The sequence below is a fragment of the Sinohyriopsis cumingii genome, chromosome 8 (genome assembly GCF_028554795.1).
Source record: "Sinohyriopsis cumingii isolate HCF-2022 chromosome 8, ASM2855479v2, whole genome shotgun sequence".
Taxonomy (NCBI): Eukaryota; Metazoa; Mollusca; class Bivalvia; order Unionida; family Unionidae; genus Sinohyriopsis; species Sinohyriopsis cumingii.
Window position 1 is genome coordinate 113752940 of NC_142968.1, and position 25206 is coordinate 113778145.

Here is a 25206-nt window from a genome sequence, read left to right on the forward strand (position 1 = left end):
TTTGTTTGCAATGGGTAATTTGAAAGTGCTAGACAAGCTGGTCAACTATTACAGTACTAGAAATATTCTTAATTTCATTTAAACCAGTGTCATCAGCATTCATAAACCAGTGTCATCAGCATTCATAAACCAGTGTCATCAGCATTCATGTGCATGTTCATTGTGCAAATGTTTACAGGCAGTAAACTCAACTGTTTGCATATGTAAACATTGCATCTTAACTTGGTAAACATGCTTTATATATACTCGTCTCCTCCAGTTTCAAACTAATAAAACAGATAATGAATAGTATACAATATATATATATATATATATATATATATATATATATATATATATATATATATATATATATAGAGAGAGAGAGAGAGAGAGAGAGAGAGAGAGATAGTGATGACTTCATTTCTATTCAAATAATTCTCTGAATAATTATTTTCTCCCAAAAAATATTTTCTTTCAATATGCACATTACTATTGGAGTTCTGTAAACATATTACAATATTCATTCATAAATAATAAGCACCCAAGTGCAAACTGTGTACGCCCAAACCTCAGTCAAATAAAGACTCTTATTGCATACATGTACTTTAAAAACCTGTACACATTCATTATTGCATTATAGTTTTTACTCAATACACTGAATCTAGATTGTTTTGTAGCGGAACTTTGCCATGCACCGTTGGCAACCAACAACATAAACTTAAATCAGACAGTCTATTATACAACGCAAGTCTTTCTGTACTGATCAAAATTAAATGAGCGTTTTAACAGGGTATAATATCAAGAGAGAAACAGCCTGAAACCTAAGCATTATTTGTACTAAAGAAACCTTGAGATCTGAGCAGTATTTGTGCTCAACAAACATTGAGATCTGAGCAGTATTGGTACTCAACAAACCTTCACTCCAGATACTTATTGTTTTGTGCAACTAAACAATGACAAGATTTTCCTTCGATTTCCATGCATGCCAGATATATTTTGACTCGCATTTTCAAACCTCTGTTAACTTTGATTCATGATGACAAATCATACAAAATCTTGTAATCCAATACTTGCAGTCAAATGTAATGCTTTCTATGCACACTCTCTTTACAAGACAATCTGACAAAAATAAACTCTCTAAATATTAAATTTATGAATTATTTAGGCAATAGCATAAATATTTTGATCATATCTTTTTTTTTAAATTTTGTTGTGACAAAACTGAATTGAAGACTATACCACTGCAGTACCAAATTCATAAAAACATCATATTGATCACTGATCTGTGAAGAAGAGTACAAGAGAAAATCTACAAAGTAGATTCAGTAATTGGTCTTTATTCTTTCTTTGCATGCTGTACATGACCGCTGCTTTGTAAATGACCAATCTGACTATAACTGCCCTTTTCTTTGTTCAGAATGTCATCCATTGGGCCTTTTCCTTCAAAAGCACTGGGATATCGAAAGGATCCACCAATACGATCCCAAAGGGTGAAAAACTGTCCATAGTTGTAGTTATAAAACAAGTGGTGATCAGTGTGGTGTGCAGCTCCATTTATCAATGGTTTAAGCAGCCATGGGACATGGTAATCTCCATCATGAATCGACACAGTCCAAATGTTGACGAAAATGAAGAGCATCAAGTAAGTGTATTTGTGTAAAGGGAAGAGAAAGGGGTAGATATGATACGGGCAACTCTGCAGGAAGCCATCCAGGGGATGAAAGGCATGACTTGCAAAGGGGGAAGGGACTTTCCATTTGTGGTGCGGCTTATGGATGTATTTGTATACCAGCTTGTGGTGCAAACATCGATGGATCCAGTAAATACACATGTCTGTGAACAAGATGAAAGTCACGATGCTTCCAAGGACTCCAATCCATCCTGAAAAATAATAATAACAATAATAATAATAACAAAAATAATAATAACAATAATAATAATAACAATAATAATAATAACAATAATAATAATAACAATAATAATGGCAATAAGTTCATTGCACATGGTGATATTATAATTTGCAACTCAAATGTTCGCAGGATTCAAACTACAGGAAATGGTGGTTTAGTGTATAAAAAAGAACAGATGCATATAATAACTGTGAATAAAATGTATAAGTATTAGCAGTACCACAGACAAGACAAAGCTATTCTAGACTAGTCCTCTGAACTCTTTGTTACGATGTTTAGGTCAGGAAGGACAGATGGCAAACAAAAGTGTTGTCTTTTGACAACATTCAGTACAATCTATTATGAACTATGTTTGCTTGAAGTATTTCAAAAATGAAATCCATGACAGATTCCATGGAATTTTGCTAGAAATTAGACAATGAATAATTATCTGAAAATGTTACATAGGGGAAATAACCTAAGTTGGCTTCTGTATAAGGCAAGTGACAATGGATAATCTTTCACTGGCAGAAACAACTTACATCCACAAAACAAACACTAAACACAAAGGCCATTTTGAATGATGGAGGGAACTCAAGAGCAGTTAAAAAAAATACAAGAAAGGAAAACAACTGAAGATCAGTCTTAAAATAAGTAAACTATATATATATATATATATATATATATATATATATATATATATATATATATATATATATATATAAAATGCTGTCATCTGCCAGCAATGTTGTATAACAAATATCAAAGAAGGCACCATCATTCCTATTGCACACAGAACCAAAATGTTTAGACCTAGTTACAGGTTGGGGAGAAAGGACAGACATGCATGGTAAAAAGTCAATGCCATCTACAAAATTTATAAAAGAAATTATATCCTGGTAAAGTTGTTCATGGAGGTAATAACGAAAATATGTGAAGAGAATGGTATAACTGAAATAATGGGCAGAAGTTTAAATTATAATAATAATTATAATAATAATAATAATACCTGTCACGAATTACAGAATATTTAATGGGGTAAATATTATCACAAAAACTGCATATGTCAAATAAACTGATGCTTGGCTGTAGTTTACACGAGATTGCTCTTGGAAGGTTAGATTTTTCCATCTAGACCAAACTCCCCATTAGTTTTCAAATGTAGTGTCCAGTATCATTCCTTAGACTTGCATTCTATATCATTTGACCCCAGGTTAGATTCAATCAGTTGTATCTCGAGGGACTCATCTGACCACTCAGTAGAGCTGTATCTCGAGGGACTCATCTGACCACTCAGTAGAGTTGTATCTCGAGGGACTCATCTGACCACTCAGTAGAGTTGTATCTCGAGGGACTCATCTGACCACTCAGTAGAGTTGTATCTCGAGGGACTCATCTGACCACTCAGTAGAGTTGTATCTCGAGGGACTCATCTGACCACTCAGTAGAGTTGTATCTCGAGGGACTCATCTGACCACTCAGTAGAGTTGTAGTAGTTAGTGAGTTTCAAGTGATTTTGTTGCCAGTGCCATTCTGTGTTTATTAATTTGTTTACTGTTAAGATGCATCAAATGAAATCAATAATAAAAGCCTTCGTTTGAGAAATATCTTTGTTAATGCAATCTTAAATGCAATACATGCCTGTATTTTAGGTCTATACATTTTACTACTATTTCATGTCAAAAATTGTATACAATATACACGCTGGTGCTGGGTACAGTTACTTAATGCTAAAACAGAAAATAATTTAAAGTAAAGGAGAAAGGAAGAAGATATTAAATTCAATGTTCTTTTTTTGAAAAGATAATCGCTGTTTTATAAAATATACAGTTTCTGTAGCGATCCCAGTTGAACTCTTAATACCTCAGATATCTAATTAAAAATAACTGCAGCTTTTTATATATTTACATTTTACAAGGAGAAAATTTAATATCATTTATGTTTCCAAAGTAAACAATGTTTTTACTGAGATGTAATTAATTTATGACAGCACTTCATTCAGACAAAAATACAGGGCCCACAAATAACAAATATTTACATTTTGTAAGGGCATGAATTTTAATATTCAGAAAGATGGGTTTTATATATTTATTAAAAAGTCTTCCTCTGTTATAAAATCCTCTTTTTAGAAATTGACAACACTCTCTTATACTTACTTTCAATAATTTAAAGATGGAGATTACAAAATGTACAACGTAGAAAGAAAAGGACTGGAATGAAAGCCAACGGTTTATATAACTAATCTCCTTTACAATAAAGAGAGGAAAGTTTATTTTTTTCCTGTGTAAATACTGCCTATAATTTATCATGTGGTACAAAAACATGATATTTTAATAAGTGGCAAAGAAATATATCAATATTGTTATTATAAAACAAAATATACCTGGTATTTATGCAAGAAAAGAAAATTTTCCTTCTTTTACGAACCAGACTTGATCTAGAGTCAAAGCTTAGAAGATTCAGCTCACTCTTCGGCACCCCATCCTTTTTCATGAATTCACTTCGCTTTCATAGGATGGTCAAATAAATATCAGTGGCTTAAGAGAGTGGTAAGACTAGGATGACCTAATTTGTTGCAGTAAATTATATTTGTCAAATTTTTAAAACCATTTGTTAATATCTGACTACAAGGCAAGGCCGATTCAGTAATTCATCGTAGCAGGTTCAACCCAGTTGTCAAGGAAGTAAGGAGAAATAGCTTCATAGAGACTTGAACGGTGTTGATTCAAATTTCTTCATCAAAATGTGTTTCCTTGGTTGAAATGTTTCTATTTACATGATTCCCAAACAAGATGTTTCAACCAACCTAAATTGCTTAAGACGATTTGGTTGCAAATTCCATCATTTAAAGATATTTGCAAAAGGATTGATTTAAATTTTGACAGTAGACCTTCAAAATTATTTATTGTTGTACAAACCATAGGAGTCTGACGTTTTATCAGTAGGCCTGAAGTACGACGAAATCTCTGACAACATGAAATCACCTTATCTGTAATATAAATGAACACTTCATTTATATTAACGATAATGTGATTTCATGTTGTCAGAGATTTCGCCGTACATTATTGATAAAATGTCAGACTCCTGTGGTATAAACAAGGACTGATTTTTTTGTGTAAAATCAAATTGTCTTCTTGTAGTTCAGTTAACCAGTCACAAAACCTGTATTGATACATGGGCTCTTATTGTTGCTTAATATATAAATAAAGGGACGACAATTTCCCATTTCTCCTGCGTTCTATTTAAGATCTGAAACCAAGGCTTCAAGCTACATGTCACTGTAATAGTTTCGGACCAAAGTTTAGCTCAGAGATTCGACATTTTCCTAATCCGGGTTTCCTCCGAATATTCCAACCCCATTTTTCACATTTAGCAGCAGGGAAGTCGTACAGACCAGGTGGCTCAGATAATTTTAACCCTCCCACACAAACTTTATCCGTAGAAGCCTCAGAAAGCAGAAATAACGCCTCCTGCGCAAATTAATCCGCAAAATTTCAACCCAAAGTGCATTTTCAGGCATAAAAAAAACCAGCATTTTTTGGGGGGGGGTATTGTAAAATTTGTTTGTGATTGCAAATTCGGACTGCGGATACTAATTTTATTTCACATTAAAACAATATCGTTGAAAATAAGATGAGTCGAAAAGTTAGCACAGTTGGAGAACCTCATTCTGCCAGATTAGCGCGAGAGCAATTAGCGGCATTAAAGAAGTTCATTCCGACAAAACAATTATTTAAGAGAAATGTTCGTGGTTACGAAGATATGCAGCATGGAATTTCAGAAACTTCGGCAAAATGGTTGAAGCCAGTGACCGGAACAATTGAGCAGGTTGTATATGGCGACGAAAAAGATCCAGATGCCAGAAAACGTGGAATATTTCCTATGTTGAAAGGTATTGAGGATCAATCACGAACATTACCCGAGCGATTAGCAATAGCAGCAGCGGCGCAACAACTTGCAATTGATGATGGAGGACAACCTGGAGGAAAAAAACCTGGAGGAAAACCTTTAATGATAAAAGGAAAGTTTAATATTGAGAATTTAAGAGAAAATTTTACCGAGGAGGGATGGGATATGATATCGCGACCTCTCTCGGCATTGTATACTATAGAACAAATTGGTGATTTTGCGGAAAATTATTTTAGCGATCGAAATGAATATTTGACTCCAATAGGAAAAAAAAGATATGGAACTCGTGATAATTGGTACAGCATGGTATATAAAGTTTATACGGGAAAAACACATGTGAGTGTAGTAACGGATCCGCGTTACAGAAGATTTTTAGAAGCGGCAAGAGATACACAAAGATTTAATAAGCAAGTAGCGGACGAAAGAAAACAAGAGGAGAAAGAAAGAAAACAACAGGAGAAGAAGGAAAAAACTAAAAAACGAGGGAGAAAAGAAACACTACAGGAAGATATTCAACCACAGGAGTCAATATTTCAACCAGAGGAATTAGAAGTTAGACCAACACCTAAAAAACGAGGAAGAAAAGCAGCACCACAGGAAGATATTCAACCACAGGAGCCAATATTTCAACCAGAGGAATTAGGAGCTAGACCAAAAGAGAGAACTCTACCACAGAAAAAAGAGAGAAAATCGAAAAAGAAAAAAGATCAGAGTGATGAACCGATAATTGTACCTAAATACATATACGATGAATCTGGTTGGTTTATTCCTGATCCTAGTTTACCTGCTGATAATTATTTGGATGAAGATAACATACATGCAATTCGTGAAGATGATGTTGCGAGAGTTGTAATTGCTTCAAAAGCTGATTTGAAAACTAAAAAAATTTATTTGAAAAAAGATATTAATGTTGATAAAATCAACGATCTTGTTTGGTATGCGATAGTTTATTTTGGTAGTTTAGGAAAACCAGTAAATTTTAAAGATGATGATTTTTCAAAATTTTTGTCGGATATTGTTAATTATCAAGTAAGGAAAGATGTAAAAATTTCAACACCCAAATTTAAGGGTTCACTACCCAAATTTGAGGATTCGCCACCCAAAAGTAAAAGTTCGTCACCTAAAAGTAAAAGTTCGTCACCTAAAGATGAAAGTTCTGATTCATCCTCCTTTGATATTCGCCACTCCATTGAACTTCCTGAAATACGTGAAAAGTTTTATCCTCACGTAGAACGCCCCTGGTATATGGACCCACCTCCGGAACCAACAGCTTCAAACTACAGGGGTCCCACTGAGAAATATTTATTATACGATCCTGAGGGTAAAAAACTAGAAAGACACCCGGCTGGGACTCCCCCATCTCCACCAGAAATATATTCACCACGGACGTCGTCAGGGACATCGCCGGGATCACCATCAGAGGAGAAGAAATCTTCAACACCGTCAGACGATTTATTTTACGTAACGCCATTGGAATCTCCAGAAACAAAAAAAACAGGAAGTGGATATTCAGTTTGTCCCGACAGTGTTGTCAATGATGTATCTCGCCTCGAAGTATTAATCGGAGGAAAGCGAGCCGGAAATAACTCCCGTGAGATAGTCAACGAAGCATCAGATATTTGTCAGCGATTATTCCGTGGTGGTATCATCGATTCTCACATTTATAAAGAGTTTGTCGATGAACTCATCGATTAAATCAATACAATTGAAATAATATGATTATTCACAAACATCAACGCAGACCTAATCAGGTCCGCATAGTAAACTCTCGATTGCCAGTATACAAATATATTCACGGTAATGGATTCGGCGATATCGTTGGAAGTCTTGTCACGCGAGTAATACCTAAAATTGGACCCGTGATTAAGCAATTTGGGTTGAAAGCGATAGGAAAGATCGGCGAGACTGCCATTTCTGGTATCGGTAATTTGGCCAGTAAAGGCTTCAACGCTATCAAAAATAAAATATTAAGTTTAGTACGTAAAAAGCAACCTGTTAAATTACCTAGCACCAGAGAAATGCCACCCGAAGTTAGTAAGGTCATAAATGATGCGGCAAATAAAAAAATAAATGATCTAGCACAGGAAGCTGCTATAACAAATCTAGTGCAGGAAGTTGCTAATATAAATCCAGCACAGAATGTTGCTAATACAAATTTAGCAAATACAAGTTTTGTTTCAGGTAGTGGTCTTCGTTTTAGACGATATTATTAATAATAAATGTTTGCACAAGTGTCAAATGAAGTATTTGATATGGACGAGCCAGTAGGTAGGGACACATCAGTGCGAGATTTTCAGTATTTCTCGTACGATGTAGTTGAGCCAGATTCAAGAAATCGGAAGGAAATTCAAGTCCACGATACAACAAGATATTTTCTTCCATCTGAGGCGTATATCGAATTTGTTGGTAAAATTGTAAAGGCAGCTGATGGTACCAACTACGATGCGGATTTTGGTGTTGGTTTTGTCAATAATGGTATCATGGCATTATTCAAGAATGCCACTTACATGATTGATGGAAGAGAGATTGAATCAATTACGAACAACGTTGATATAGCAACGACTATCATAGGTCTAGCGAGATACTCGGATGATTTTACCAGATCAGCCGGTCCTAGTATGATGTTTGCCAAGGATAATTCCAACTACCCTGAACATTTACCATTTGATATCGGTAGACCGGTAGACCCCAATGGCGCTCCCGCTGCTGTTCGTTCAGTGGTGATTGCCCCCAATGGCAATTACAATCTTGGATTTGCCATAAGAAAAAATATGTTGAAGGGAGCTGAACGAAAATTCTCCTGTGCAATTCCATTATCTCATATTTTTGGATTTTGCAGACATTTCAGAAAAGTTATTTACGGAGCGAAGCATACGATATCTTTCGTTCGAGATGCCAATGATGACAGAGCCATTTGGAGAGATCCTGGTGATCCTGGTAAAGTTGTCCTTGAAAAAATTACCTTGTGGATGCCAGCAATAGTTCCATCAATGATCATAGAAGAAAAATTACTGTCGTTTATGAATCAAGGAGGAAAATCCATCATGTCTTGGTTGACAACAATGACTGACTCCAACGAAAATGTTAATTTGGACGGAATATTTACTTGGCGAATTGCGTCACAGCAGGGCTCTTCCGCACCTAGACATATCTTTGTTGCCCTGCAAAGCATGATTAGAGACGATCAATTACATAGTAACATGATATTCGATAGATTAGAGGCAACAAACGTATCGTTGAGAATAAATGGCCAACAGGAGCCATCTGAGGAAATAGCCATCGATTTTGAAAATTATTCCACGGCGCGCGCGTATCATCGCTTGCTAAGTTTTATGGGTCGTGATCAAAATATTGATACCGGATTGCAAATATCACAGTTAGATTTTAATACTCTCTATCCCATCTATTACTTTTCCCTGGAACATCTCGATTTGGTAAAGCAGTCGGTTGTCGATATTCATTTCAAAGCCAGAATTAACACAGGAGGACCGGCAAGAGCAATCGCGGTTATTCTCAGCGATAGAACAATGATCCTAGAAGGTATTAGTGGAAGAATGAGAGTCATCGATGCACCCGTAGAGAACATGTAACAAAATTCTAAATTTAGATTAAGTGATTATTAATATGCCATACGATCACGTCAGCGTAACTCTGACCCCAGGTCAAATAAAAAAACTTCATGCAGCAACAACAGCGCGACGAGGTTTAAGTTTAACCTTAAAAAGTAATCAACTTCACGGTGGACCTAACAAACTATCGTTAACTAAAAATCAACACGGACATTTCACCAGAGCCAGATCAGCAAATACTGGTATTCGCCTGAATCTCTCGATAGGCGCAATCAGAGATATGATCAAAGTAGGTGGTATTTTTCCTTTATTCGCCGCTATTCCAGGATTAATAGCTGCAGCGGCCCCCATGATTGCAAAAACAATAGGATTAGGTGCACTTAGTGGGATGGGTACCGTATTAGGAAAAAAGATCGTCGGAGGAAGATATCGCAAAAAAAAGGGAGGGATATTTCCGCTTCTTCCCCTTCTCACAAAATTATTACTGCCGCAACAAGGATCCGGCCTTTACCTAAGACGACCCCCGTACGGATCCGGTCTAAGTCGAGCCTACCAACCTCAAATTTAGATTTAATCAGTGAAGCAAAAAAAAAGAAAATAAAATTTTTCAGAGGCGTATTTATGCGAGATCAACTACCAGATAAACCAAATCTCACCGAGACAGGAATAATAAATCTCGATAAAAATTCCGGTCCTGGCACTCACTGGGTTGCCTACGCGATTAATCCTCGCGAAATCATTTACTTCGACTCATATGGATTAGCACCGCCAAATGAATTTATCAAATACGTGTCAAAACTAAAACTTCCAGTTTGGTATTCAACGCTTCCAACACAAACATTAGCAGATCCACCAATATGCGGTTTAGAATCAATTAACGTCCTTGATGCAATTTCAAAATCATCCAATCCTTATCGCAAAATTTTATTTGAATATACCGTAGATAAATATCATGGTTGACATTTACGGTAGATCTCTCTTCAGAAAAGAAAAAAAAGATGCAGTCGACATCGATACATCAAAGTTTGCAACCAAGAGTGATATTAATAATCTTTTATCGCTGTCAGAAGTTGATCCTGGTGAAGTTGCTGTATTTCAAAATACAGAAGGGCGATTACAAACTAGTAACGTTAAAATAACTGACATAATCAAGCGAGACGAATACCGCGATCACATTAGTCAATTTACTCGCCAATCGGAGATGGTATTAAAATCTGTTGTTGATATCGCCGATATTATAGCAAAGTTACCCCTGAAGGCTGATAAAACATTACACGACGAACTTCAAGATAGAATGACAAAAAGACTTAACAAACTAAATAACGATCTTAAAAAACTTGACGATATTTTAGCTAAATTTAGCAAAAAATTTGACGAGAATATAAAAACATCCAGTGATACTTCCTCCGTATCAGATCAAGCATCACATGACGATCTTAGCGAGAAAATAAAAAAAATCAACGAGGAAATTACTAATATTCTTGCCGAAATTAACGAAGTAAATATCTCGATAAGTCAGAAAATCGATAAAACATCAATCGACGATCTCAACAAAAAAATAAAAAAAATCAACGAGGAAATTACTAATATTCTTGCCAAAATTAACGAAGTAAATATCTCGATGGGTCAGAAACCATCGATCGACGATCTCAACAAAAAAATCAACGAGGAAATTATTAAACTCGGTAATGTTGTTGTTCCTGAATTTACCAAGGGAATTAACGCGATGCAAGGACAAATAAAATCCATCAACGATGAAATTAACGTGGTACGTGAATTAGCGCGTCAAAAGGTCGATACATCAACGTACGACGAAAAAATTCAAGATTTAAACACGAAACTTCTTGCTGCAACAGCAAAAATTGATCAATCCGCCGATAAAACTGGTCACGCCACTGACGTAAAGCAATTAGGTAAAGAAATTGACGATATCAACACAAAAATATCGTCAATGAACCTTGAAGGATTATCGCGAATTTCGATACCAAAAAAAGTAGAAATAAAAAATGTTACCTGTAGTGTGCCATTTGTGGTAAATACACATAAAGGTATATGGACACCTGGGTTTGACCCATTTTTCCTTCAAGCGCCAATTACGGGTATTTATCGAATATATATTATCTCCAGGATAAAATTTAATGCAAAAACCACTAATGCAATTTTCATTGAATATTATCCTGGTTTTATTATTGTACCCTTAACTGAAGGGCAAATAATTTATACCGAACTGGTACCACCAGATAGAACCATAACAACCCCAATTCATTTTTTTGTAGTTTTCGAATATTTATCAGAAACATCCCCAGAATTATTCAGAGAATTATATTATATATGAACGCATCGGATTACCGTTACAATCAGGCGCGATCATGGCAGGATTCGTTGCGAAAACAACTTGACGATTATCAAACAAAAATAAATAAATACCAGCGCAAATTAGTTATCATTGATGTTGCAGTGTACGCGGTATCTGCGGTAGTCGCTGGTGCAGGAATAATTCTATCCGCGGTAACAATGATAGCGCCAATCGTAGCAACAATAATAATCTCGTCAACAACAGCAATCGCGGGTGTTCTTAATATCATCGCGAAAAAGATATCCTCGTGCACAAGTGAGAAACTATCTTCGTACAAAAGTAAACTAACTAAGATCAGTGACGCGTACTCGAAGTTATCATTGTTACTTTCTGAAAGTCTCAACGACGGTATTATATCCGATCTAGAATTTTCCGCAATGATCAGTATTTACTCGGAGATTGAACAAATGAATATTAATAATGTCCGAGTTAGCCCAGATCGTGACAAACACGACGCCGCCGACAACAACGTTAATATCGCTAAGTTCAACGAAACCCGAGTTTAGTATTAATTTTTCAACACCAATTAGCGTTAACGAAATTGCATTAACACAATTACGCGTCTACAACAGCTGGCCTAATGTTAGATCAAAATCATTTGGTAATTTGATGCCAAATAATTCACTTGTTTTTGCAAATAAGAATAAACCCGATGGAACACCCGATTGGATCGTCGTTGGTATACCAACCGGTAGTTACGAAATTGATCAACTGAATAATGAGTTTACCACTAGAATATCAAATTTAACCGGCGATGCTACTCCGGGAATAAAGATATCTTCACATGATCCAACACTATCGTCAATGATAGAAGTGAAATCACCGTACGTGGTAGATATTTACCAATCATCGATCAGGAATATATTAGGTTGGCCCGAGGTCGCACCTCTGATAAAACCAAAGAAATCGGATGTTATTATTCCAGGTTGGTATGATGAAACTCTTCCAGAACTACCGGAACCAAAAAAGGAAGATTTTACAACCAACGAAGGATGGTATGGAGATATCAAACACAAGCCTCTGATCCACAGCGCCATCAATCTCATGAATAACCACAAATTTAACCTAGTAATGTTCGCTTTCACTTTTATTAACGAAAGAATTCTCTCATGGCTGCCTCTTCCTAAAATCCCCCCAGATGTGAAAATCTTCGACGCTACCCACATTAACAGGATAATAGCCCCCATAGACGGTATCTTGGTAAGAAGAACACTAGACGAGTTTATTCAAGAACACGAATTACAATTAAATTTATTGCGCGGATCATTTCATGAATGCATCCTAAATAAATCTAGTTCATGTAGCGAAATTATAAAACATGTGAAAATTTTAAATCAACTTGCGAATGATATTGAATATTATCATGATATGTTTATTCGGGCGATAGTCGACGATATATCAATTGCCGACTATGTTCTTCCTATCAGCAAATTCGAGTTGATCAAGAACTCGGGTGAGAAACAAAAATTCATGAGAGTATTTGAATTAACCGAGGAAACACTGCCAAATTTCAAATTTCCCAATTCTGATTTTGATGCGATGAGAAAATCCGTCACTGATATCATCGATGATTTATTTCCGAAATTACATGCCGCATGGACCAAAAAAATACATTCAGAATTGATTCTTAAACACAATAACGATCCTGACAAAGGTGGACGACATATATCGCCGGGTATCGTTAATATAACGGAAGTTATCGCGATTTATCTTCACGCGGACGTTGTCGAGGGTAGTTATAATGTTGATGCGTCAGAGTCAAATCAAGCCCATCAGGGTTTTATATTGTATTCATTTTCACCTAGCGCATCTCCTGGTTATTTGATAATCAAGGAGCCAATGAATCCGTTTTACCTGCGATGTCATAATCGATTATTGACAAGAATAAATTTCAAACTAACGGATCAGAAAGGAAATTTACTTGATATACGAGGAGAAACTGTAAGTATCAATCTTTTGGTGAAATCGTGAGAATCTCTGATTTTTAAATCGCAAGTGAGATTTTCCAAATCTGTCTCCGTGGGAAAAATGGGCGAAAAAAATAAATAAAACCCAGGAGAATTTTCAAAAAATTAATCTTTTTTTTTTGTTTTGCGGAGATATTCAATTATTCTTCGTCACTCTCCGAATCAAATATTATTGGTACATAGGAGAATTTGATCCATGAATCAGCATCATAAGAAAATGTTGCGTTATATTTTCCTTCTGCCACAAATTGTACTGATCGTGGTTCAATAAAGAAATGTTTTGCTGCTGCACTCATCGATGTAAACGCGATTTCCTCACCTGTTGCTTGATTCACTGATTTAACAGTCTTCGAATAATTAGGAAATCCACGGTTATTACCAAATCTTGAATTTTCACTCTGGGTTACCGCGCGCAGATTGGAAAGTTTATTGTTAAGTTTATTACCGTCAATGTGGTCGATAACAAGTCCTCTCTCTATTGGTCCTTTGTAGCATTCGAATATAAATCTATGATTCGAATAACATTCTGTTCTTTCATTTCTTTTATGGACTGTAAATTTGAGATATCCCGAATTACAAATACTACCAACACGTTTCTTTGTTTTGATGTTTCTGACATTACCATCCTCAGATGCTTCGTAACCTTCGATGATGGGATGCGATTTATACTCGCATGTGATTTTCATTGTGGGAATCGCTGATTTCATTTCCATATATGATATTCTCTTTGTTTAAATCGTAATTTGCTTTGAAACGATTAATATAATCTTCTTCGCATTTTATTACCGAGGAGGATCTTTTTTCATAATATCTTCGTAATTCACGATATTTTTTTCCTCCACAAGAGAAACATAATCTTGTTTTTCCTCGAATGCCAACTTGACAAATTAAACATCGCTGTGGTCCTTTGTTACCTCGTCGAATTTCGTATATATGAGCGCCACAATATTCACCTCTGCAGGATTTGTTACATGATTTTGTTGATCCAACTATTATCCACGCACATTGATTCATTATATTTAGATATTTGTCTAAAATATAATAATGGATTTATTTGATCTTGATGAGGCAGAATATATCATTCCTGAAGTTGATAGTGCGAAGAAGGAATTTTTTGATGATGGAGCGATTCATGTTTGGTCGACATGGAAAACTAACTTCGTTAATGCTACAATGAATCTAGAGCGAGCGAAAAAGATAATCGAACATATAAAAAACTCACATAAAGAAGAGAGATTTATTTTCGGAATAAAATTTATTGCACAAATGCCCGATGACATTTGGATTATTCGTGATAAACGAGATCCAGTACGTGGCGGTAAGAAAAATGTTGTTCTTGATAAAAATTCGAAACCAGGATTGCTGCTGGGGATTGATGGTCCTTATTATGCTAGGGCGTATCCTTCTAGTGCTGTTGTTTATGGAATTTATCGGCTGAATAATAATCCTGATGTGAAAAATCTACCTGCGATGAGGGAATCTCCGAAAATAAACTGCGTAGCTGAGCGAGTTATCGAACATATGAGGAATGCTCGTCGCGGATCTGGTCTAACTCAATTGAGATTGAATAAAATTAATTCATGGGCAAAGACAGTTGCTGATGGCGCATCAATCGATGATGTTGCTGCGTTAAGTAAGAAACTTAAATTTCCTATTACGGTTAAAACACTATCGGGAGAAATATTATATTCATCGCCGTATAATTCTCGAGGAACACCAATCGAAATTGTTGATCATAATTCACATGCGTGGAGTCAGTCGGTAATGATATTCCCGCGAGATCGTGTTGTTAAGTTTTATCCCGTGGAATCTGGGAAAGATAGTTCCGATGCAATGTTTAGATATATCAAACTATTAGCCAAGTCCGATCCAATATCGATTTGGTTATTTTCTAGTGAAGAAAGATACGATCAGTTTATCCTGCCACGAGGATATATTTACCGAGATGAAATATTACACGAAACAATGAGAAATATCGCGGAGAAGTATTCATCAAATCCAAATCAGTTGCTGACAAATTGCTTTACTGTTCCGTCTGTTGCTGCTCACGCCGCTAGAGAGAGAAATTCGTGGAAACCTACAAGAAATGAATTTCTCAATGATATTCAACTTAGTTGTATCGAATACGGCCATGGAGGATTATGGAATACCAAATATTATTTCGAAGATATGATTTCCGTTGATATGAGCGCTTGCTATCCTGGAAGTTTCCTTGGATATGGTGATTGTGCAAATTACTTTGCTAAATTCGGTCATCCCACCAACGAGATGACGAGAGTGGCAATTAACGGACCGTTACCCGATTTTGTAATGACAGGATTCGCTCATGTTACTTCATTCGAACTTGCTGAAAATTTGCATAAAATTTGTTATATTTGGTTTGGTCGGCATTTATCTCAGCGAAGATGGGTCCCTACGGTATTGTTGAGATATATGTTGGATTCGTCGATGTTGATATCACTGACGGTAAGTGAAGCAATTATATCGTATAGAAAGCAGACCGAGGTGTGGTTGCCGACAGATTGTGAGAACGCGAAAGATATTGGAAGAAAAATAATTGGTAAATTTACTCAAGGAGGATCAGTTGATCATAAACATCGCCACGCTAGATTATTTATCAATGATGCTGAGATGGATTTTATTATTGCTGATACGGTATCGCGTGGAATATTTTGCAACAGAGAAAATATTATTATTGATGGAGAAAAATTGGGTACAGTGATCACTTATCTCGATGGAGAATCCGCGCAGTATACTCATTTAAGATCATCGATGCTCGCTTATGTGAGTATTAATTTGCTATCAATGATAAATAAATTTGCCGATATCGCGGTAAGGGTTGCAACGGATTCATTTTATATTGATAAGAAATTTCAATGTAGATTGGAAAATTTAATCACCGATGGTTCCTGGGGAACTTGGAGAATAAAAAACGAGGATATTCTAGATTATTGTGAGGACGCGGATGTAGAAGATTGCGATAAATTTCATAAAGATAAATGCGATGAAGTATCAACGGCTGCATCTGCGTTTGATCCGATTTCACGAAATAAATTTGTTTATCTTAATGGTCCTGGCGGTAGTGGTAAAACAACACGAGCAATAAACTTATTTTCAAACTCTGATATGATCGTGTTGACTCCAACTCACAGATTAGCGCGAGAAATAAAACAACGTGGCGTTAATTCTTGTACGTATCATAGTTATTTCAAGTACAGCGGTGGATTGTGGGATTCAGCTCGAATGGGAAATAAATATATCAACAAGATTATAATATTTGATGAAATTTGCACGGTAAATTTAGTTGTGTTAAAATTATTCCTGGGTTGGCTAGAAGAAAAAAATACCGCTGTAATAATGTGCGGAGATCATGGTCAACCTGATCCTATTGATGGTGAATCTCCACACGGGTGGCTTAGAAAATTTGTGGATTATTATGAAGAGATTGATGCTGATTATAGATCTAATGATATTTTACTAACCGAATTTAAAAAAATGATTCGATTGCAACCTAATAAATTTCAATGTGATGTGATGAGAAAAATAATCGACGAAACTTCGATGGATAATTTTCTAACTTTGTGGCGTCCTGATCATTTGATCGTTGCTAGCAGAAAAATTATTCGTGATAATATTCAAGAAATACTATTTAAGCTTCACTGTGAGAAATTTCCAACGTTGCAGGTGCCGTTGTGTTATAGGCCAACTGATACTAGGAAACAAAATATTAATGTTACTTTGCCATGCGGAGAAGAAAAAATATTAGTTTTGAATGATATTATTTTCGTTGATATTAATCTTGTCAATGATGCAATAAACGCAGAAAGATCACCGTGGAAACTTGGATATGCAGCAACGATTCACTCGTCACAAGGATTAACAGTAGATGGTCAAGTTTGGATCGTCGATGATAGAATTTCCTGGTCAAATTTAGTTTATCTAGCAGTTTCTCGAGTAAGAAAATTATCTCAGTTAGGTAGGATTAAATTTCACATTAACGAAGATGGCGGTAATTGAGTATCTCTTGGAATTACTTGTAGTTCTTCTTTGGTAAATCCGCGTTGTGGCGCTAGTGAATCTAGAAAATAAATCGCTGGCCTTCCTGATGATCTTGTTACAGCTGATATTTTATGTGTCGTAACACTCCAGTTTGGATCAGTTGCTCTTTTTCTGCCACCCTCGGCTTCTCCCTCCTTATATAAATATCTGACCGTGACGCTACCTAACACAGGTGGAATAGTAGAATCTCGCTTTAGTGGTATTTTTGTCTTTGTAATTGCAATTGCGGGCTTCATTGATATTGTTCGTGTTACTTCGTTATTTAGTGCGTTAATCACGTGAGGTAATCTTGTTACCCAATCGCGAGATCGTTTATCTTGAATAAATTCTCTCGCGTACTGATATCCGAATAATCGTTCTGCAAGAGTTTTATTGAATCTCTCAACGATAGCTTGATTGTGATGAACACCTACAATACCGCGACGGATTTTAACATTATTCTTTTTCATCAGTGAAGTAACCGCACCGAGGAATTCTCGTCCTGGATCAACCTGGAGAAGCTTCGGCCATGTTAATGGAGATCGTGAATAAATTTCGCTAAACGCCTTAGCAATATCTGTTGCTGTTTTATTCGATAACGGTTCCGCTTCCTTGTACCTACTTGCAATATCAACAACCGTCAGAACATATTTGTATATAACTCCGTCAACGGTATCGTAAGGAAGAAACATAAGATCAGCCTGATGGACTTCATTAGGGACGCTGACAGAGAAACTCGCATATGATATTTTCTTAGGCGGAGGAAGATAAATTTGCCAGACTGCTTGCCTCGATAGCCACGATTCAGCGACAGATTGCTTTACTTTTGCTGCCTTAGCAAGTTTGTCTATTGCTGATTTTCCTCGCCAAAATCCTCGCGGAGAATAATATATTTGCTCCATTATAAATTACCAGCACCTAGTACTAATTTACCTTTCATTGCTCCTTTTATCAACCAAGTTGCCAATTTCTCTTTGAAATTTTTATCAGGAATAGCATCTATTGCGTGAATTAATTTAATATCAGCGAGATGTCTTTGTTGTAAATCTCCGCTGCGATATGCAAGATCGTGATAGTAGCATGCGTTATCGATAGCGTTTACTGGATCCTCGCCAGGATTTGGTTGATTATTATCGTTAAGTCTTATATCTAGCCTTGTACCAGGTCCGCAGTAATTATATCCTGGTAAATGTTTCTCTCCGGGATATTTCGCCCAGGGAGTTCCAGGCAGATTTGTTAAGGAGGTTGCGATGTCTCCTCCGGTTCTACTTTTTTTTTTACAAATCTAAACTTAATTGTCTTGCAAACTTCACATTCTCCCTTGATTGCATTTCTGTTGTTGCGTGTAACGACTTCGATTGGATTTATCGTAGCAGTTCGAGTGCGACACTTAACACAATATGAATCCATAATATTCTAATAACATGAATGTAATTGATTTTTCAGCCACAAAGAAACGCGAGCAAGTAAAGCACACCGAGGCATTACCAAATTCGATAAGAATGATAATCATTGGCCCGTCGGGATCTGGAAAAACACAACTATTACTAAATTTGATAATGCGATGGCTAAAATGGGATAAATTATATTTAGTTGCACCATCTGTTGATGATCAGCGATGTTATAAAGTACTAAAGGAATTTAGCGATAAAACTGAGGATGGCACAATAGAATTTATAACGGATATCAATGAAACTCCATCAGTGGAAAATTTAGACGGTGATACTAATAATCTTGTTGTTTTCGATGATGTGATGCTGGATAAGCAAACTAACCCAGCTAGGATATTCTCGCGTGGCCGACACAAGAACACCGATGTGATTTACGTGACGCAGCGATATACGCAAATTCCAAAGGTTATTAGAGATAATTGTAATATTTTATCAGTTTTCAATGGCGTTGATACTCACACGCTGAGGAATATCCATCAAACTTGGTGCAATGGCGACATGGATATAAATAAATTTAAAAATTTCTTCAGTCACGCTCAAGCGACTCCACACGGATTTGTCACGATTAATCTTCATGATCCGCGTAGTAGATATCGAGTCGGTCTTGATCAGATTTACTCATAAAATTGCAGCCCACCATAATTCAATTATGGCAAACAAATTTTACAATACCCCCCCCCAAAAAATGCTGGTTTTTTTTATGCCTGAAAATGCACTTTGGGTTGAAATTTTGCGGATTAATTTGCGCAGGAGGCGTTATTTCTGCTTTCTGAGGCTTCTACGGATAAAGTTTGTGTGGGAGGGTTAAAATTATCTGAGCCACCTGGTCTGTACGACTTCCCTGCTGCTCACATTTGGACATTTAGGATGGAGTGTGGGTTCAGAGTAATGGTTTGGGCAGGATCCCAACCAGCAACCAAGTGACTGTAAATGCAGCATGCTAACCACGTCACGACAACTGCTTCTTTATAATTGTTGTTGTGGGGTTTAGCGCCATTTTTCAGCACACAATAGGCTATACATGGCGGCCAGTATTAATGGTGGAGGAAGAACCCGGGAAAATCCCGGAAAGAACCATCTACCCACGAGGAGCTACTGGCAAGCTTTCTCACATACCCAGATTGGCCGAATCCGAGACTCGAACCCACGCAGACAGAGGCGAGATGGCAGTGATTCGTAACGGAGAACGCTTTAGACCAGTCGGCCACTCGGGGCCCCTCCTTTACAATTAATCGTATGATTTTGTTTGTTACTTTTACATTAGGAACAAATAATACCTAGCCTTGTGTCGGTCACATTGTCATACAGCTTGCTGTACCCTCTGACCTCAATGAAGAATAACGCCACCGTTGGAAGACTCATAAGGGGCACTGACTTGCACGTGTAGGCAATCTCCAACCATACCTGGTCCTAAAATGAGAGTGAGAAAAAAAATCAACATAAAACTGCCATCTGAATACCTTAAAGTCCATCCCAAATAATTCGAGGGCATTAAAAACGAGCGCAGTTGGAAAATATTAAAGACAGCAAAGTTCAACATTTTTAATTGATTTTTGTGACTTCGTGTGGGTGGCAGGTATATTCCAGTATTCCAGGACTACGTGTGGGTGGCAGGTATATTCCAGTATTCCATGACTACATGTGGATGGCAGGTATATTCCAGTATTCCAGGACTACGTGTGGGTGACAGGTATATTCCAGTATTCCAGGTGATGCGTGGGATACAGGACACACATCATGATACTTGACATTAAAAGCAATAAGTCCTGTTCTCAGGAGATTAACTATTTGGAGTATTCAAAGGATCGATGCCACAGCCTTGATATATATATTATTGAGACAAAAACAAAATGACAGACTTTATTCCTATAATCACGTTAACAACAAGAATACTTCGAGTACTGCATTCCTCAGGCAATTTACTCTTTCTGATGATACATCCATCAATCATGATGCATTACAGTACGACATCAATCCTGATGTATCATGAGCAAATTGATATAATCCAGCGTTGTTTATCTGATCCTACTTAATCCGGATTACTGGTTTGTCCAAAACAAAGAAAGTATCATCGAACGTGCAGATTTGTGTGTGTGTGTGTGTGTGTGTGTGTGTGTGAGAGAGAGAGAGAGAGAGAGAGAGAGAGAGAGAGAGAGAGTATTAGTTTGCCCATTTCAGTTGCTTGAATGATTTTTTATATATAAAAAAGGGAATATTAAAAATGACAATATAGTGTACAATTTAGATTCAGCTTTTGGTTTCTTTTATATAAGTTTGATCAATTGATGTGAAAACTACTTTAGGTCGTTGAATCAGCTTATGAGAGCTTTCTTTGTTTGCACTATAGAAACACAGAGGATTATCACTTACATGGTTTATGGACAATGCAGATCAACACTTTTATTCCAAATTAGGGCATGCAGGACATTCAGTTTTGTCATGAGATTATTCCAATTATGGACGGATGGCAGAAATTAGAAATAAATTTATATATTGTTTTAGACAAATATTTGCAGATGTGGGAAGGGGAAAGCACACCCCGCCTCTAAAAATAAACGCGAATCATGCGAAATATTCTGGGTTCCTTGCCATAAACTCCTCGAAACTTGCTGATCCCCCCCCCATTAACGACATGTAGGGGAGGGTGGTAAGGGGGGCCATGTACTCGTACATTTTATGAAAACATAAACGTTTGTGCAATTTACGCCTGTCTGCTAATGTGGATCAGCTTAATTCCTCATAAATATTTTGAGCAGGTGCACTTCTTGTTTAACCAGTCAGAATTCCGCTGTTTCAAATTGCTATTTTTTTTCCAATTTTGAAAGTTTTGTTATAAGGACACGAGTGTAACAGGATTTGTGTATCACATAACGAAAAGTTGGATCATGGAGAATTGATATGCCATGTGAGTTGCACATTTACCTGTTTCACCTATGTGATGATTATTTATCATCGTGCATCAACGATACACAGAAATACTTTGGGTTTCGTTAAACTAAGTCCATTATAAGGTATTTTACCTACAAGTCACTTTGAAAAGGACCACGCAGTACACTCTGTAGCAAAAAGTATTTGGAAGCGGTACATGGACTGACAATATGATTTACTTGATTTACGTTTATATACGTGTGAGAGAGGCGATGTAGGATCTGAGGTCGCTCTGTGGTGCCGTTGAGTGTCCTTAGGCAAAGTACTTGACTCCCATTGCCTCATGACTAAACAACCTACTAATGACCCAGAATTCCAAACCTTTAACTGAGTATACTAGCAATTAAGTGATTTGAATAATAATAATAATAATAATAATAATAATAATAATGATAACATAAGGCATGATATAAATACACCTATTAGAGCATACATTACATACCATGTGTCGATATTTAATGCGCACTTTATATTACATGTATTTGTGAGGTACACATGCACAGTACTCATGGTGTATAAATTCTGAATGTCAACCCAATTATTATTTCCGTGATCGTCAAATCCTCTTGCGCTCTTATTTTGTTAATGTAATAAATATTTTTAAAAAATGGTATTTTCAAAAAGTGGCCCAATCTACTATTTACCGATTACACACGCTTATAAGAATAGTCCAACTACAAACTGCACAGACTCATATCTGCCGGCGCCTAATGCGCCGGCAGATCAGGGTCTGTGCATTTTGTTGGGAGTAATATGTAGAAGAAAGCAACAAAGACCCTGTTCTGCAGGGGCATTAAGCAACGGTGGATCAGGATATATTGCTGCAGTTGGACTTACAAGAGAATATAGACGGCAAAACATTACATTTTTGGGCGTGAATCTCCACTTTTCTACTAGAACAACTGAAACAGACTGCACACTGGTGATTTATATATATATATATATATATATATATATATATATATATATATATATATATATATATATATATATATATATATATATATATATATATATATATATATATATATATATATAGTTACGGGTTACAAAAGTTGCAAACAATAACATCCAACACAAAGTAAATTCCCAGCCAATTTTTAATGTTCACCCAAGCAAGGGCTCAAGACGACTGCTCCTTACAGAGAACAATTCTTTAGTTTTACACCAGGGCAATAGTTTATCAAAACAACAGTGATGACAACTGCAGACTCCAACTCCAATGGGTCAGAATCTTTATCAGTATCAGATGTGAACTAGGTAGAATTTGTTTCTAACATTACCATATCTGACCGCTTAAAATCCATTAAACTAAAACTATCATGTACACTACTGTCTCTTGTCTTAATGATAATCAATATTTATACAATAAATTGGAGGGAAATGTTAAGCATTAATATGACGGCAATATATATATATATATATATATATATATATATATATATATATATATATATATATATATATATATATATATATATATATATATATCGCTTATACGTGGAGTCAACCAACAAGATAATGATCTGCCGGTTCATAATGCGCCTGCAGATCAAGGCATATGTTGATTATTCTACTTATTACTGCTAACAAACTGCAGAGATCCAGATCTACAGGTACATGATGCGCTGGCAGATCTTGGATAGTGCACTTTCCAGGTGGAATCGTCTTATAAGCACGCATTTATGGGCCTTAAGTGAAACGAGAGGGGGGGGGGAAGAGAGAAAGGGGGAGAAAGAAAGAAAGAAAGAAAGAAAGAAAGAAAGAAATAAAGAAAGAAAGAGAGAGTAATTTACTGGAGCAAAACACAAAATAACTAAAATGAAGAATTATTAAGTAAAGGGCCATAACACATATTTACTTCTACATTTATTTCAATAACATTAAAAAACCTTTCATATTCATTGCGTCCGTAATTATCCAGAAGATAAACATAAACGTGATGTCCTGTATTAGTTTATAAACTTTCATAACATTAGCAAGGGAATCGAACCTTTCCGTTGGCCTAGTGGTTAAAGCGTCCGCTTCGGATGCGGGAGGTGCTCTCTCTCTCTCTCTCTCTCTCTCTCTCCTGATCATATCATAAGTAAAAAAAATAAAAGGGCGAGATATTGTGCTGATGTATCTAGTACGCTCCGGGAATGTTATATACACTCTACCAGTTTCAGGGAAAAGGTCGTAAGAACAAAAGGTGTTTACTCAGTTCAAAACCCCCATGTAGAATCGATAAGATAGCGTTAATATCGTCCTCATCTTAATATACAACCAAACGGACAAACTGAGAACCCAGTGCTCAGTAAATAAATATTTACAATTGGCTAGACAAAATACAGACATTCAGACAAACAGATAAACGCAGGGCCGGATTAACACATAGGATAATAGGGATAAAGTCTTAGGCCCTAATTTTTTATAAATCCTCGCTTTAGGCCCTCTATTCCATAGCGAAGTAAGCCTAACTGTACCCTTTAACAGTAGTACCATATTGACCGTACGTAACCCCACCGTGGATAGATCGATCGATGGAAAGAGCTAAATGAACATGAAGTGTTGATAAGTTACACAAATTTTTACATTGAATTTTAAATAGAGAGGTGTTCAGTTTCTGTTGCAGTTATTTATAAATAAAAATGCAAAATGATCTCGAGAACGTACGTAGTATGCACATGCAACTAACACAATGTCAGATGTCCTAGAAGCCTTTAACGATGAACATTTCTGACCAACCGCTTCCTATTTGATTTGCAGTTTAATTTTGCCCGATAATCCTTTTAAAATTACCATGGCGACAAAGTTGCCAGTACACTTCAAATCACGAGTCTTAATTCATGTTTAAATTGATATTTTTACTTAACTCAGGATCAAAGGAATCCAAAATTTATCAAACATATTGAGGCTGGTTTACATTTTCTTGCGTTGCTCATAGTTGAACAGATGTCCCCAAGAATCGGTATTAGTTTAACGCCATTTTTTTTCAGCACATGATAGGCTGGCTAAACATGGCGGCCAGGGTATTTGGTGGAGGAAAAACCCGAGGGGAAAAAAAACTGGGAAGAACCACCGACCCACTGGAAGCTACTGGCATGCTTTTTCACATACACATGTTGGCCGAGACTG

General features: G+C 36.4%; 1 protein-coding gene across 4 annotated transcripts in view; it reads right to left on the reverse strand.

Moving 5' to 3' along the window:
- Window positions 1-429: 429 nt before the first annotated feature.
- The window catches only part of LOC149794412 (lathosterol oxidase-like), a 48276-nt gene continuing 23499 nt past the window's right edge, over window positions 430-25206 (reverse strand). For all 4 annotated transcript variants that reach the window (XM_089968602.1, XM_089968601.1, XM_089968603.1 and 1 more), the window contains 2 exons: window positions 20439-20571; window positions 430-1863 (listed from right to left, as the gene is read on the reverse strand). In XM_089968602.1, coding sequence (XP_089824728.1) covers window positions 1319-1863; window positions 20439-20571 — 678 coding nt within the window. In that variant the 3' untranslated portion in view covers window positions 430-1318. The remainder of the gene's footprint in view (window positions 1864-20438; window positions 20572-25206) is intronic.